The sequence below is a fragment of the Rhyacophila brunnea genome, unplaced genomic scaffold, assembly GCF_057557595.1.
Source record: "Rhyacophila brunnea isolate RB1 unplaced genomic scaffold, BYU_Rbru_1.0 scaffold_24, whole genome shotgun sequence".
NCBI lineage: Eukaryota > Metazoa > Arthropoda > Insecta > Trichoptera > Rhyacophilidae > Rhyacophila > Rhyacophila brunnea.
The window spans coordinates 4,122,793-4,140,435 of NW_028232904.1; the positions used below are offsets into that span (position 1 = coordinate 4,122,793).

General features: G+C 36.1%; 1 protein-coding gene across 2 annotated transcripts; it reads right to left on the reverse strand.

Moving 5' to 3' along the window:
* Positions 1–7,697: 7,697 nt before the first annotated feature.
* On the reverse strand, positions 7,698–17,626 carry LOC147068904 (zinc finger CCHC-type and RNA-binding motif-containing protein 1-like). 2 transcript variants are annotated; one of them, XM_085951667.1, is made up of 6 exons: positions 17,355–17,590; positions 16,486–16,665; positions 13,683–13,830; positions 12,942–13,049; positions 9,592–9,761; positions 7,808–8,958 (listed from the first exon to the last, which is right to left on the reverse strand). In XM_085951667.1, exons 1-5 carry the CDS (start codon positions 17,465–17,467, stop codon positions 9,615–9,617), a joined length of 696 nt encoding a protein of 231 aa, XP_085807793.1. In that variant the 5' UTR covers positions 17,468–17,590; the 3' UTR covers positions 7,808–8,958; positions 9,592–9,614. The 2 variants fall into 2 exon arrangements, with proteins under 2 accessions (XP_085807792.1, XP_085807793.1); XM_085951666.1 differs by having other exon boundaries at positions 7,698–9,761; positions 17,355–17,626.
* Positions 17,627–17,643: the final 17 nt, after the last annotated feature.

The following is a 17,643-nucleotide window of genomic DNA, read 5'->3' on the forward strand; positions in this document are numbered from 1 at the left end:
GGAGGCATCTTAAGGCCATCTCCATGACTAAATAGTCTCACTAGATAATAGGATGACCCAGTTACTAAATCTATGAATCAGTGGCGAAAGGTGGAGATAGGCTGTTGAGATCTGACATAAATAGTATACATTAAACTTTTTCATTGAACAATAATAGTGGAACAACTTAACCGGTTCTATGCCTTCAGCGAATTTTCTCGCTCTATGGCCGCACCTACAAATTTTGCATGTTATCTCGTCCGACTTTAAACTCAAATTATTATTCATCTGTTCTTTGTGCTTTTCTCTTCCATGAGTACTCTTAACTGGTCCTATGCCTTCAGCGAGTTTTCTCGATCTATGAGGCCGTGATCGACAGACCGCATATACAAATTACGCGAGTTATCTCGTCCGACTTTAAACTCAAATTACTAGCTACTGTCGATTGATTTGCATAATCTAAAAAATTAAACACAGTGACATCTATTTGAATAATTATGACATACTAAGCCAGAGATTATCGGAATTTCAGCGATTGTAGTAAGAGTTTCGCTCTATATTCAACGTGTGTCGTTAAAAATCTGCGGCCTGTCAGATACTGCCATAGTAATATCGTGAGGCATAGAAAAGGTTTTAACCTTGAAATTGTGCAGATGCGATTTCTTCTACACGAATTACATAAGGTATTTGTTTTATTGTTATCATTATTATTACCGATTGCTCTTACATGAAACCTATTGTACCGTTTTCTCTCGCTCATCGTCGCTCTACCTACGTGATACTTTCCGTCAAAACTATCAAACTTCATGATAATGTGGTATCAAGGCGATCTTATCTTTGTCGTCTTCTACCCGGAACAGTTCAGTGGAGCTGCACTCCAATCACGGAGGTTCTTAAGCCACGAAATGCGGCGCCGTCCTCTGCTACACTTCCCATTGATCTTTCCTTGAATGACAAGTTGGGGAATGCTGTATTTTTGTCCTCTCATAATGTGACCGAGGTACTGTAGTTTCCTGGTTTTGATACTACGTAGAACTTCTCGGTCCTTCCCCATTCGATTGAGAACTTCAACATTTGTCACCCGGTCAGTCCAAGGAATTTTGAGGATGCGTCTATATAGGCCACATCTCGAAAGCTTCAAGTCTCCGTGACATCTCTTGGTTTACCGTCAATACTTCCATATCATAGAAAAGAATTGAGAGCACATAACAACGTACCATACGCAGTCTCAGACCTAGGTTAAGATCTCGATTGCTAAGGAGGCGTCTCATTTTGAGAAAGGCGCTCCTTGCGATCTCAATTCTAGTTTTTATTTCTTGAGACTGGTCACATTTCTCATTGACCCATATATTTTATAAAAATTATTTTATAAAAATAAAAATTGCAGATAGTGTTGGTTAGTTGTTAAAATTCAATTAAACCCTGCGCAAACCAAGCTACAATAGATAATAGACAAAAAATTTTCATCTATCTATAAAATATTTAAATGTATGCTTGGTTTGATTATAACATGAATTTTAAAAAACTAACTAATTATTTCTACTAGTATTTCAACTAGTATTCTTAATTCAATGAAAAACAAATAAGTATGACTGATAAGTGCACACTATTTTTGTCAGACCTCCATTTTATGCGTGTCCGGAAACTTGTACGTATGCAGTTCGCCGTATCACACTTTTCACCGTGAAATGTTGTATCGGAAATAAATGACAGTATATTAAAGACCGTCCAATAGAGGTGGGAAAACTGGTCGATTTTGAAGACTAAGTATACTTACTACCAGTATAAAAAAATACTTGGTATCTAAACTTGTTCCAAAATACTTACTAGTATTTGAAATATCAGCTTTAATAGAATCGTTAAAAATACGTCGGCTTTTTGAAATGTCCCATTTTCGAGACAGGTACAGCTAGAACTGTGGCGCTAGTCACTCATGTTTCAGTAGTTATCCATTTATACAATCACGCATATAATTTGAATTCAGTTTATGTTTACAAATTACAATTATAACACTAAAAAATCGAGAAACTTGACATGACGAAACCAGATAAACGCGTAGTCAGTTAACGTTATCAGAACTCCGTTATTCCGGCTTGCGACTGACGTCAATTCGATGTAAATGTCTTACTCAACTAAAACTAAAATTAAAACCCATCGCATACTACGCATACGCGAGTCGCGACGCCGAAGCGATGATTTCATACGTGGCAAAACTACGAACTAGCTAGCGGTCGGCGAGATCTCATACCATGTGTCGAACTCCTGGACTCGATTAAGTTTCATACTCAACTAAAACCAAAAACTAAAAACTCTTTTAAACCTAAAACCCTAAGGCGAACTCAAAAGTATCCTATAAAACGAACACGTGACCATTTCTGTCCTTCACTATACCAACTTTACAACAGAGGAGAAAGGGAGAACAATGACAGTTGAGTATAATATCACGGCTAGACATACGTGTATCATGATATCTCGCTCGCGCGCATTTAATATCAATAGCGCTGAATAGCGAGTCACAGCGCATATATTAGCGAATGCGTTCGAATTCGAACATCTAATACGTTTCAAGTTTCTTGAAACAAGTTTATTGGGCAACAAATACTTAGTATGGGTATTTTCATCCGAAACTTAAGTACACAAACTTGTGACAGTATTTCCAACTCACCTCTACCGTCCAACCTCATAGTACTGACATAAAATTCATGTCTAAATAATACACGGTTCTTGTCGGTTTACCGAGCCGACCAAGCCAGCAGCAAACACGTTTTGAAAATAGTCGATAAACTGGATTATTTGCTTTAGGTTTTCATTCTTGAATTCATGAATTTTGTCAAAATCAGCTAAGAAAATTAAATTAATGTTCATATTGAATCTAATAAAATTGGAGACTTAATAGTATACGGTCATCTCTTTCCGATAGAAAGCTCACGGCAAACTGTGCCACGGTGAAATGTTTTACGTACAATTTACATGTAACCTATTTTAAGATGTTCAAGGAAGGATTAATTAAATTTAAAAAATTGACCAGCACCATCTGCAATTTGTATTCTTAGTTCAATGAAAACAAACAAGTATGACAATATTTATGTTGAATCTCCACAGTCTACCTTCCAACCTTCGCCACTGCTACGAATATAATATGTATTGTTTTATTGTCAGACTGACGAGATTAAACGAGTATTAGTGCACCGGTGACCTTGTTGAATAATTTAACTTCAAAGTTAAATAATATCGACTGCTTAATCTACAAACCAGCTAACTTCATTTGGGCAAATTGTTAGTTTAGTGGAGAAAAAAGTTAATAATTTAACTATCGACCGTAATTTAACAATTTCAAAAATATACTTAAAGCTAATATAATAAGCTGCACTATGAATTAATACACTATTTTAGCTTAATTTTTATATATATTACGCCGAATGTGTGAAATTGCGTATTACATAAAATCGGCAAAATTTTGCATATTTCATGAAAAATGCAAGCCCATTGCTTTATTCTTGAATTTGGCAAAATATCTGCCGAATGCGTGAATTCGGCAGTATTTTTTCTACCTAGTTCATGCATTGGGCAAATTAGATATTAGCGCTACGGTGGTGTTTTTTGCAACTAAACCAAATGTGTCAAATGCTCATGCATTGGTCAAAATAGAAGGTCGCGCTCCGGTGGTGTTTTTTGTAACTAATCAAACTAACCAAATGTGTCTAACGTCATTGATTATATAAAAATATACCAATCAATAACTACAATGACGTTCATATCCATTTACTATGACCAAAAAAAATCTAAAACTATAGATAACAGAAGAATTATATTAAAAGGTATTTTCGCGATTTGATTCGTGCTTGGTCTCAGGCAATGGTCGATTGTTTGTTTGTGATAGTATGATTTGATAGTTTGTTGACACTTGTTAGCTAACCTCAAAATGGACAACCAGTTGAATTCAGAATTAAAAAACCTAACCTAACCTAATAATAATAATATTATATTATATCCAATTATAACTAATAAAACCATTCGTATTAAATTTACTTTTTTTACTGTCATGTTGACAGTTTAAGAATTCCATACCCTGCCAAATTCACGCACTCGGCAGATAAATTGCCTAATTCATGAATAATGCAAGCCCGTTGTCTTATTCATGAATTAGGCAAAATATTGCCGATTTCGTGTAATAAGCAATTTCACACATTCAGTGTAACATATATAAAGAAAAATTATATATAGAGCGGAGATGTTCCAAATACGATATTGGAAATTTGTGCACCTGCGGTTGGGTGTTTTGTGTGTAGAACGATAACGCATTTATTTATAGGTTTAGGAGTTTGAAATTTTGTGTGAGCATAGAAAACATTCTTTATAACAAAATGCCATCAAAATCTAATTTTTGGTCAGAAGTGCACTTGGCTGGTTTTCAGATTAAGCCGTTGATGTGGTGTACAATACTCTCTCAGTAATCCGCCAGCCCAAAAACCAGATAAGTGTCCAATTAGTAAAAGCGGCGGATTATAGTGCATACATACAAAATATGGTAAAAATTAAAACAGTTATTTCGTAAAAGTAGTTTTTTTTGAGAAACTTGTACTAGCAAATTACGGTTTTATTTATAATCAAAATCAAGTATTTACTAAATTATACACATTATTTATAAACTAAGTTTATTAACTAAATATTAAACAGCAAATCACTTGACACAACCAGTTGTTCAGTGAGGCAGATATTCTTGAATGGCTTAGGATTCCTGGCTTATCCCTATGACCAAAAGCTTCATTTTGTGTGTCCCGGTTGCATTGGAGCACGGCATAATTGTGATGCGGTCCTTGGGCACTTTCCTCCATGGTATATTACTTTCTTCGCGATTAACGTACCTTTTACGAAGGAGAAATTTCCAAAATAAACCCGTCTCATCTGTGTTGTATACTTGTACGCGGCGGACTACTGAATTTTATAATCGAATACCGGCGAACTATAGAGCTTGATTTTGTGCTTTCAACTAGTAAAAATAACGGTGGATTATAGTAGTTGTCGGATAATCGAGCAGCAGATTACTGAGAGTGTACTGTATTTAGCAAAAATAGTGTTTCGATAGTGTGCCATTTTTATTCTGGTTAATTTTTTAAGCCAAAATAACTCGTTGATTGTGGTAAATTCCATATATTTTATCTGACAACACAGGTCATTCCATCGCATAAGTAAAATAATTTTATCTTAATTTTTCATACAAAACATTGACATGTTTGAATTATGTTTCACTCATTTATTGTCACTTGTACTTGTTTAATCTCCAGAATAACATAGAAAAAACTTCAGATGTTTTATTATATTAATATAATGTACTGAGAATTCCTAAATTGTTTTATAATACAATTTTAGTTCACCATTTTGAAGTTCTAGTGGAACCTCATTTTTACAACGTTTTTATTACGTCATATTCTTATTTGTCCAGAGGTTGTTTGTCGGGTACAAATCTTGCAATCGATTTTTAACTAACTTCCCGACTAGCAAGACATTTGAAACTTTTAGAATATATCAGAACACGATGCCAATGCATTTTTTTAATACTTTTAGCCATTTTTAAGTAGAATTAAATTCATTTTCAGATAATTCTGTTTTGTATGAAAAGTTATTTCGCAAGAAATCCGTAATCCAATCCACTATTATTGGTTGCTAGGAAATTATTAATATATACGTGCGTTACTATGGAAATCAAAATGAGTGTCAAAATGACATTTCAGTATTATTCCTATCAAATACAATTTTTTTGATCGTTTAAGCTAGTCAAGTCAAGTTTATATGATTCAACAGAAAATTTAAAAACGTTGTATATAAAAAGTTCTTTTTATCTTGTAATTATTATGTACATTTGATTGCCGGTTTTACAAATTTATTTCCCGCATTTTATGTCTGATATTCCAAATGATAAGGCAAAGACGGAGCGCCGTGTGAACGTGGGGTTACATGTCCTATATAATTCTTTATGTATAGGTAACTAATTTTTATCAGTGAATTACCCAAATACCTACATATCAGCGGCGAGGGGTAAAGGTAGGCTGTTAAGATCCGACATAAATAGTGCACACTAAACTTTGTCATTCAAAGGTATTTGTTTTCATTGAACTAAGAGCACAAGAGTAGTTGCCCACGGTGGCCGCGCAGCTTAAGCATTGGACTATCATGCCGTGGGTCCCAGGCTCGAATCCTGGGTCTGGCAAGTACACATATTGTTTTTCAATAGTGTGTGAGTTTTTTCCAAATATTAAATGGCGATTGGAGATAACCAAATATCTGACTCCTGACCATCACACCAGTCAATTTGTGACTGGACACGGTGGGTTCGCTGGCAAGCTCTTTGAGCTTGGACTTGTAAGCCGTCCAACATGTCCATGCGGAGGGGAGATTCAGGATGCCAACCACATCCTCTGGGAATGTCTTAGAATGTGCTCCGAACGGGAGGAGATGCTCAGGTCGGTCCAACCAGCTGTTGGGCCCATCGGGCCGTCCGACTTGGTTGCTACTAAGGCCAATTATCGCATTTAAAAAATTTGCGGCGTCTTACTGCGGGCGTGAAGATCTCTTCACATAATTTTTGCTGTCCGTATGATTAGCTTCATTATTTTGTTTTATATACACTAGAATCATTTTTATTTTCATAATTTCCCTGTGCTCTTCTCTCCCCGGCACTTTGCATTAGAGAGTAACTTTAAACTCAGTCAGAGCTCACTCTGAGCGTAGCTACCTTAGTCCTGGGTATCTTCTCCTAGGGCATTCCCGGCCTAAAACTTAACTAGATGCTTCACATCGCCAATGTAGGGTCACGTGATACGCCCGATTAAGACCGGGTGTGGTGCGTGGCGGGTTTTGGTTTGGAGGGATTAATTTCAATGTGTGTGAGTCAGGGTATGGACCTAATAGGTTGAGCAAGTGGCTGACATCCATTTCTCGTAAAAACAATATCTGTTAATACAAACCTCTATTCTGTGGAGGCCCATATGATCTTATTAGGATCGGACATGGTCGAAAAAAAAAAAAAAGCGTACAATGCCTCGTGGGGTCACTGCCAAAAATTGGTAAGTCTCGAAATCATGTTATGGAGTAATTGCAATTTGAAGTTTGACATGCTCTCTAAAATTAGGCATAATGCTAGTTTCTATGTGCTTTATGTGCATTTTCTATATATCCTTGATTTTTTTCTAGCATACATTTATATAGACACACAATCCGTTGTTGAACCAACCTTTGTCAGTGACCCCACGGGCCATTGTAGTCTTAGTTCAATGAAAACAAATACATTTGAATGATAAAGTTGAGTGTGCATTATTTATGTCGCATCTTAACATCCTACCTCCACCCTTCGCCACTGCTATATATATAATATGTAATTAATTAAAACTTCCAAAACTCACGAAAGGCATTCAAAAAAATGTAATGAAAGCAATGAAAATAAATGAATAAACTCTGATACATGTCTAATTTTATTTTCTTCTTTGTCTGTCTGTTTGTCTGGTGGTTGTTTGTCCAGTACAAATCTTGCAATCGATTTTTAACTAACTTCCCGACTAGCTAGACATTTGAAACTTATAGAATATATCAGAACACGATGCCAATGCATTCTTTTAATACTTTTAGCCATCTTTAAGCAGAATTGAATTCATTTTCAGTTAATTCTGCTTTGTATGGAAAGTTATTTCAGAAAAATCCATAAAAAGTAAAACACTATTATTGGTTGCTAAGGGGGTGGTCCTAGCAATTAAATTATTAATATATACGTGCGTTACTATAGAAATCAAAATTACATTTCAGTATTCTATATTTGTTTGTTTGTTTTTTATTTACTTCATATCAAGTACAAGTTTGAGCATATTGAGCATACTAATTCAACATAAAATTTAAAAACGTTGTATATGTTACGCCGAATGTGCAAAATTGACTATTACATGAAATGGGCTAAATTTTGCCTAAATCATGAAAAATGCAAGCCCGTTGCCTTATTCATGAATTAGACAAAATATCTGGTGAGTGCGTGAATTCGGCAGTAATTTTTCTGCCTTGTTCATCCATTGGACAAATTAGATAGTAGCGCTACGGTGGTATTTTTTGCAACTAAACTAAATGTGTGAAATGCTAGTGGATTGGTCAAAATGTACGTATATTATCTATGGTCAAAATAGGTGGTCGCGCTCCAGTGGTGTTTTTTGCAACTAATCAAACTAACCAAATGTGTCAAATGTCATTCATTGATTATAATATAAAAATATACCAATCAATAACTACAATGACGTTCATATCCATTTACTATGCGCAAAAAAACTAGAACTATTATATGATAACGGATGAATTTTATTAAAAGATATTTTCGCGATTTGATTCGTGCTTGGGTATCGATCGTGCAATGGTCAATTGTATGTTTTTGATAGTTTGTTGACACCTGTTAGCTAACCTCAAAATGGACATTCAGTTGAATAATTCAGAATTTCAAAACCTAACCTAACCTAATAATATTATATTATGTCCAATTATAACTAATAAAACCATCCGTATTAAATTTACTTTTTCTACTGTCATGTTGACAGTTTAAGAATTCCATGCCCTGGTGAATTCATGTACTCGGCAGAAAATTTACCTAATTCATGAATAAGGCAACAGGCTTGACTATTACATGAATTAGCCAAAATTTAGCCCATTTCATGTAATAGTCAATTTCGCACATTTGGCGTAACATATATAAAAAGTTCTTTTTATCTTGTAATTATTTTATATATTTGTTGCAATCTAGGATTGATAAAAATAGTCATATTGTTACAAGAAATTAACGTGAAAACCATCCGTTAACGGTTGAACCACGACAAGTCATTTACCGTAAATATTGTATTGTGGACTACTCATGTAACATTGGGAATCAAGCCAGTGCATTACATATTATGGGGGTCTCTTACGACCCATCCATAGACTGAAACCGTATGCGGTTTAGAATCGTGTGCCATACTAAATTTATGATTTCCATTCATAGAAATATATTTTCACAAAGCATATTATAAGCATCTGATCGTATCTAGAGTCGGGTATTTCCCAAGAAAATCTCAATCTCGAGATTCGGGATTCCCAGAAAAGAATTCTCGAGATATCAGGAAATTTAAAAAAAACCTGTAAAATCCTAAAATCAGTGTAAAAACAGAAAAATTTCAAAAAATGGCTGCGTCTGACAATCGCGTACGCTTTTGAGACACAAAATTCCCTGATATTGCAAAAATTGCACTCATTTTGAGTCGCGTTGGCTTAATTGTGTTAAATGCCCCAATCAGTCTTTGAACGTTTTGTGTTTTCTGTCCACTTTTTTCATATAGAAAATCGTTTTTTCAATTAATATTTGATAATAAAGAAATGCCGAATCCCGAGAAAAGATTCTCGAGATCCGGGATTTCGCGAAATGGTAAAAATTTCAATTCTCAAGATTCGGGATGGAAAATTTCTCGAGAATTCCTGTCGGGAAATTCCCGGAACCCAACTCTAATCGTACCCATTGATACCATACACTCACACTCACAAACTTAATGAAAATATATTTTCATGTACAAGAAATCATAAGTTTAGTATGGCACACGATTCTAAACCGCATACGGTTTCAGTCCATGGATGGCCTATTAGTCGGATATTTCTTCTTCGTCGCTGAAGTAAGAATCCTTTTTAATGGTCTTTTTATGGCGGATTGGTTGCGGTGCGGTGGATTCCATTCCAAACTTCCCGCTCTCCATCAGGTCTCTGTATTCTTCAGTTTCCTGCTTCACTTGCTGCAATTCAAGGTTAACAATAATATTAGATTGGCAAAAAGGAATTCGAGCTCCAGCGATTCCAACAAGAAGTTTCCACTGTATCTGTAGGTGGCGATAGCATTAAATTCGTATACATCTTACAATCTAATACTACAGGTGATTTTATTTATAACTACTTAGAAACACTTTGGGCCGACGTTCGTTGTTAGTTATAGTATGTTTTAGTTATAAAATAGAAACACTTCCGGTTTTGGTATTTATTCAGAGTTCACAGAGATTAATCAACAATATCAGAGAATACTTCAAACGGTACAGGAAAATAGATTAACAAGATAAGATGACTCGCTCGACCAAATAACCAGATGATCTTGCCAAAGAATCAATTCAGTTCAGGTTGGTATCACATTTGACAACTAGAAACCACACTTATCACTAGAAACGAATCTCAATAGTGTAAGGTGCTTAGTCTCAAAATAGAGGACCTGTATGATCAAAAGGGTCAGAGCTAATCAGACTAAGCTGACTGGCTGTGAGAGACATCAATTTCGGAGTCAACATAGAGTTAAATCCTAATCCGTCTACATCAATGATACTCAACCTTTTTTTTCTTCGGGCCAAATACATATATTTGTAAAGTAACACGGGCCGCATCACTACTGGTGTGACGAAAAAAAATCATGAAACCCCCCCTTTTTTACAAAACATTTTAGAGATTTTAAAAATTATAAACTAAAACGAATAATAATATACATATCTGTTTGTCAAAAATTACAATAGTGAAAGTATAATATACGAAATTTAGAAAGCCAGATTTTTAAAAGTCATGTTCCTGATAATAAATGTGTTTCGGGCCGCACATAAAGGCTTCAGGTTGAGTATCGCTGGTCTACATAGTGCTTGCGAAGTCCAGTCAATGGGCAGCGGCATTTATGGGTCTCTTTTCTAAGTTACGCCGCTGCATATAGAGTTAAATCTTAATCTGTCTACATAGCGCGCGCAATATCTAGTCAATGGGCCGCGCCATCTATGGGTCTCTTTTCAAAGTTATGCCTGCTATAATTGTGAATATTTTTCTATACACTTATAATACCATAAAAAAAATCATAAAGATTTCACCCAGAATTTTGTAGGTTAGGTTATTCAATGATTTTTTTGTTGTAAAAGGTTCAATCAAGTTCTTTGATTTTGATATAATACCAGTAAGTATTGTTTTAACTTTGTTTTAACTGTTTAACTATACAAATATTCCATCTGACCGACATTTTAGGGAGAGAAAGGGAGAGGATCCCTGTAGTAAATCATCCACTGTCTCCAAATCCGTTATAATTGCCCTCTTCTCTCAGCATCCTTACGGTAGGTGCGGAAAACTGTGGAACCATGTTGCGGTGTGACCCCGAGGCGTCGAAGTGGTGTATTCCCAGTTTGACCGGCCACCGACGGTTCGGGGGGGGGCTTCGATCCTTTAATGCAGGAGATGCAACCACCCACATATCAAACCGCCGCATTGTCCAATTACACACACTAAAAACTTTGTATCGTGGTCGATCTTAATCAGCCCAATTACGGTTCAGGGCCTTTTCCAGATAGGTCGCTTGATACCGCCTAAACCATGGCATCCTCAGACGATCCAAGGTGAATCATCATTGGGTGGATTCAAGTAGACATGATCAGATCGACTACGATACAGAATTTTCTAGCCCGTAAGAAATATCGTTATTTTGTAAAAAAATATGTCAAATCATGCATCGAATCAATATGCTGTCACCTGCGCAGTCGAATCTATTTCTGGGGTGTGCAATGACAGATGGTTCAGTCAGCACGCGCCGACGCATGCGCAAGAGACTGCCCGGTCGCTTCGAGCGAGATTGCCAGAGAGATATCCAGAGAGAACCGACGCACCTCCGCGAATTATTTTTTTTTTTTTAAATATCATGTTTAGACGCTGTATTGGTTACGGTAAATATATTCCGAAAATAAAAAGCCCTGTTTCCGCCGTAAATCCGCGTTGTCAATTAAACCCGTATGTCCCCGAAAGAAGAAGCCAGCAGACATAACCTAGACATTACTTCATCAGGGGGGGTCCAGCGCATCCGACGCCCCCCCCTTTCGGAGGTGACAATATTAAAATGCGTATGCGCAAGAAAAGTTGCATAACCGATTTACCCTATTGTGCGATCGGTAGATCTTCCCATGATAGATTACCGTGGCAAGGATTTGAGTTGCCTGGAGTAACCAGTGACAACTACAGTAGAAACTCGATATGACGGACAAAATTTCCGGTCAAATGTAAAAATTGTTAAAAACATCCTGTTAATGTTATACATGTATAAATCCAAGTGTCACCGTTTGTAAAGGTACCAGGTTCGAATCCTGGATCTGGCAAATACACATATTGTTTTTCAATTTGTGTACGAGTCAAAGTATGGACCTTATAGGTGGAGCAAGTGGCTGACATCTCTGACACTATGTGGAAGCCCATATCGTCACTGTTCTGGCAGACACTAATTCGAAAAAATTACATATTGAGTTAGTTATACCAAAATGTTCCTTATTTCAAACTTTACCGTCTGGAAACCTTCTTAATAAATAAACAGTCTTTATTTTAAAGTCATCCTTTTTACGATTACTTAATAAACTCACATGATAGACCATTTCAAACATTTTAACAACTTCAAAGTCAAATTACTCAAAACTAGTATTCTCCAGTTAGTGCGTTCTGCCAGAACAGAGACGATATGATCTTATTAGGATCGGATATGGTTCTATCTATCTATCTATCTATCTATCTTAATATGTCTAATTCCAAGACCTGTGATACGTTGATTCATTATTTTTTGCAATTTATAATAATAGAAAATTAATTTAGACTGTAACAAGAATGTCTGTTCGATTTACAGATAAAATCATTATCGATTGAAATTTTTAGATATATGTAGATAAGTATGATGGCCGCGCGGCTTAAGCGTTGGCCTATTGCGTCGTGGGTCCCAGGTACAAATCCTGGGTCTGGCAAGTACACATATTATTTTTCAATTTGTGTTTGAGTCAGAGTATGGACCTAATAGGTTGAGCAAGTGGCTGACATCCATTTCTCGTAAAAACAAAATCTGTCAATACAAACCTCCACTCCGTGGAGGTCCATATGATCCTATTAGGATCGGACATGGTCGGAAAAAAATAACACAAGAAAGAACATACTTCGAGCTGGATGGCGGTGCTGAGAGTTTCCAAGTCTTGCTCTTCGACTGGTTCATCACCTCCTCGAATGTCTCTCACTTCATCATCAGAGCCGTAATAATCTTCATACTAAAAATAAGAAAATAAGGTATGTACTTTTAATAAACTATTTCTTTTATTCAACAAATAAGACACGATTTCAGAATGTAACATTCTATACTGAATATACATAATTTGAAAACATCCAATGCATATATTATATACACACTAGAAAGTCTAGGTCTGGCAAGTACACATATTGTTTTTCCATTTGTGTGTGAGTCAGGGTTTGGACCTAATAGGTTGAGCAAGTGGCTGACATCCATTTCTCGTAAAAAACAAAATCTGTTAATACAAATCTCTACTCTGTGGAGGCCCATATGACCCTATTAGGATCGGACATGGTCGGAAAAAAAAAAGAAAAAATCATTTTGTAGAAAAGAATACGACACCCGACGGGACTTGAACCTGCATCTGCTGGATTCGCACCAGTATGCTTTTCCAATTAAACTACGGGCATCTCAGTTAATACGACAATTTTAACTAGTAGTCGTTACATGAAATGCTTACCAAATTGCGTTATAATGTTATAATTAAGGAGTTAATTAATTATATAGCCAACAGAAAATAATATAAATACAAAAATACGTTTTCCCTATATTTAAGTATTTTTTTGTTTCCCTCCAAAAATGTAAAATCGGGGGTTCACTGTAAATAATTTACCCTTCCATCAGGCAGCTGATGCTTTCTGCGAACTCTTGGCTTCTTGGGAGGAGGAGACCGTGGCCCAAGGGAATTCTTGGGACAGCTGTAGCTCAGGTGGCCCTCTTCACCGCATTGGTAACACGAAGACTTATCAGGATACTCACGCCTGTTGGGAAATAAAATTACAACACCATTGAGAAGCTGCGATCAGTCAGGGAGACTTTACCAAATGATTGGAGAACGAGACTATAGCTTATTGTAACATCAAGAGTACAAGAGTGGAGCCGTAGCATGATAGCTGTATGCTCCAATTATATTATTTATTTAATATTTTAAATACAGTAAACTCCTGATTATCTGTGTACGGATTATCTGGTTTGCGGCAGTGGCAAAGGGTGAAGGTAGGCTGTTAAGATCCACCATAAATAGTGCACACTAAACTTTCTCAGTCATACGTATTAGTTTTAAGAGCCTAAAAGAAACCATAATAGTATTGGTCTAATTTGGGCGATACAACAAAATTGTGCACACTTTTTCATTCATACTTATTTGTTTTCGTTGGATTAAAAATACATTACATAATATCGTCTCTGTTCTGGCAGAACACACTAACTGGAGAATACTAGTTTTAAGTAATTTGACTTTGAAGTTGTTAAAATGTTTGAAATGGTCTATCATGTGAATTTATTAAGTAATCGTAAAAAGGATGACTTTAAAATAAAGACTGTTTATTTATTAAGAAGGTTTCCAGGCGATAAAGTGTGAAATAAGGAACATTTTGGTATAACTAACTCAATATGTCATTTTTTCGAATTAGTGTCTTCTGCCAGAACAGTGACGATATATTATTGGTTCATTTTTTTTAATTCATTAAACCCTGCCTAAACCAAACTATAATAAATAAACAACATTATTCTATCTATAAAATATTCAAAGTTATGTATGATTTAATTGCATAATTTTAGATATTTTATAGATTATTTTTTGACTATTATCTATTATGGCTTTGTTTTCTCAGGGATTAATTGAATTTCAAAAACTAACAAACACCATCTGCAAATTGTAGTCTTATTTCAATGAAAACAAATACGTATGTCTGAAAAAGTTTAATGTGCACTATTTATGCTCGCCGATCGCCACATCCAAATATTCAATTTATTTATTTTACATATTGTGGACATTACAAATTATAAGTTTAAGACGTTCACAACATGACATGAAACAGTATTATAAAGATGAAAGAAAAAGAAATGTAATAAAAGGGATACAAATGAAAATATAAAAAAAGAACATAATATAAACATACAAACGCAGTGAAAATACAATTATACATCTATTTCAAAGAAGTACACCGAGTTTGCTAAGAAGACTCTATTTTAAGAATCTTTAAAATAGCGTCCACCTAAACTCACCTCAGGCAAGTGGAATATATCAACACCCGAAGCAATTTGGTTGAACATAGTTATCGCCCTCCCAATTGGCATTACCAGTGGCAGGTTGGTTCTGCACCTTGGGAGAATAAACAACTGATGCTCCCTATTTCTAAGATAGTTATCAGGGTTACGTGCAACTCTCGCTAGGTAGATATGCGCGGTCTTCATATGCAACACCGGATTGGCGTTCTTGGAAAGTTTGATTTATGGCTGTGCGGCAGACGAGGCGGGTTTAGATGTGAGAGCCGCCTTAAGCAGAGACAAAACATTCTAGTTTATCTAGAAGTGACAATTGAAATAGCAAAATTGCAATAAGCATAGTATAAGGATACTCAAGCAGTTGTCAGTGTGCAAAATGAGCAAACTGAAAGCTTCAAAATCGAATCAGGTGTGAGACAAGGGGATGCGCTATCCACTATGGTATTTAACCTTGCTCGTGAAACCAACATATGAGGATGGGTAGATAACAATACAACGCAGATGTGCGCTTATGCTGACGACATAGTAATTACAAGCAGATACAAACAGAGGATGATCGACCATGGTGGCACTATGAAAATAAAAGCAGAAAACGCTGGGCTGCATATAAACCAGTCAAAAACTAAGTATATGGTCAGCACACGCGATCAGGTACCGCTGCAGAATATAGACATAGGACAGCATGCATATGAAGGGGTGGACAAGTTCATGTATCTCGGATCCAGCCTAAATACCCAAAATAAGACAGCAGAGGAGATAAAAATCCACCTTATCTCCGGGAATAAATGCTGGGATGCCTGCAAGCGACTGGTGGGGTCGAAAATTCTAGGCCGAAGAAGTAAACTTCTAATATATATAACAATTATAAGGCCAGTGGTCACTTACGGCTGTGAGACTTGGTGCTTAACTCAAAACGAGGAAAACAAATTAGCTGTCTTCGAGCGCAAAATACTCCGCAAAATCTTTGGACCCACGTTGGAAAATGGGAACTACAGAATAAAAATGAACCACGAATTGGAAGAGCTGATTGAACAGCAAACAATCATAAGGTACTGTAAGTCCCAAAAACTACGATGGGCGGGACATATGGAGAGAATGCCTGAAGTTAGAGCCCCAAGGATCATGGCGAAGTGGCTACCCCAACGGAAGAGACCCAGAGGCTGTCCAAGGAGATGGGCTGACGCCGTAGAAGTGGATTGGCTTCATATAGGAAGACCCGGTAACTGGAGAAGTGTGGCGAGAGACTGGAGTGAGTGGAGAGCAGTTGTGGAGGAGGCCAAATCCCACCCCGGGATGTAGCGCCGTGGAAGAAGAAGAAGAACAAGCATAGTTCGTATGAAACTCTGATTCAATAATTAACGCACTTTGAAAAAAACAACTTCAATTTGATATGCTGCTTTTTTACTTACTTTCGAATGAAGTCCACAGCTCTGCCGTTGTCCCGAGCGATAGAGCAGGCCAGCGTTCTGCCGAAAATTTCTTTTTTGTTGAGGTCGAGGACACACTTCTGCGCGTCTTCTTTATTTAAAAATAAAATGAACGCCACGCCCTTCGAAGTACGCCATTTCTTATCTGTCACTATGGTCACCCTGGAAAAAATAGGATAGAAGGAATCGTAGGTACTAGAGGTGGGAAGACTGGTCGATTTTGAAGACTAAGTATACTTACTACCAGTATAAAAAAATACTTAGTATCGAAACTTGTTCCAAAATACTTACAAGTATTTGGAATACTATATAGAGCGTTTGGCGTGCGTATGCTACATAAGTCTCATACTCAACTGGAACTAAAACCAACTCCATATTAGTATTTAAATATAATTCAATAGAATCGCTAAAAATACACTGAGCTTCGCTTTTCGAAATGCCCCATTTATTATAAAATTTTAAACACATTTTAAATTTATGAGTTGTTTTTCTATTAGGTTATAATATTTTTGTTAACAAAAATGAATAAGTGATTTTTTTATATTTTAAGCATGTTTTGAGCGGTCATAGCCTGTGCTTTTTGCCTGAATTTTTATAACAAATTATGTTTTGTTCGTCACCCGTCGTTTGCACAATTTGCGCGTCGCGTAGTCACGATCGTTTTAGACCGTGCCTCAGCTGAAGTATAGCCTTAATATTTATAAGACTTATTTTTTTAGGTTACGTTGCCATTTGTCAGGTTAGGATTGTTTTTCATTATGATTAATAGAGCTTTGAGTTGCGATCAATACAGAATATTATAATATACCGATCAAAAGAAGTCAGTGTTGTAAGAATTCAATTCTACTTACTTGACAACTTTTCCATATTTCTCAAATAGCTTGTGTAAGTCATTATTGGTTAGAGAGAACGGCAGGTTGGATACATACACCGTACTTTTACTAGGAGCAATACCACCACTCATCCTTTACTTTGTAATATTACCAAAATTCATTAAAATTTAATATTACAGTATGTGAACCGTCCAACCTCCTTGATAGTAAGTCATAATATTATTTTGTTTATTTATTTACAACCGAGATTTGACACTGACAGTTTAATGTTATTATTGCCATAATGCTATATAGTACTGAAAATAAA

Excerpts from the sequence above, each read along its gene's own strand:
- LOC147068904 (XM_085951666.1), bottom strand. The coding sequence starts at position 17,467 with ATGAGTGGTGGTATTGCTCCTAGTAAAAGTACGGTGTATGTATCCAAC. Across the intron at positions 16,666-17,354 it reads AAATATGGAAAAGTTGTCAA|GGTGACCATAGTGACAGATA; the intron begins GTAAGTAGAATT and ends TATTTTTTCCAG. Across the intron at positions 13,050-13,682 it reads ATCAGCTGCCTGATGGAAGG|TATGAAGATTATTACGGCTC; the intron begins GTAAATTATTTA and ends TCTTATTTTTAG.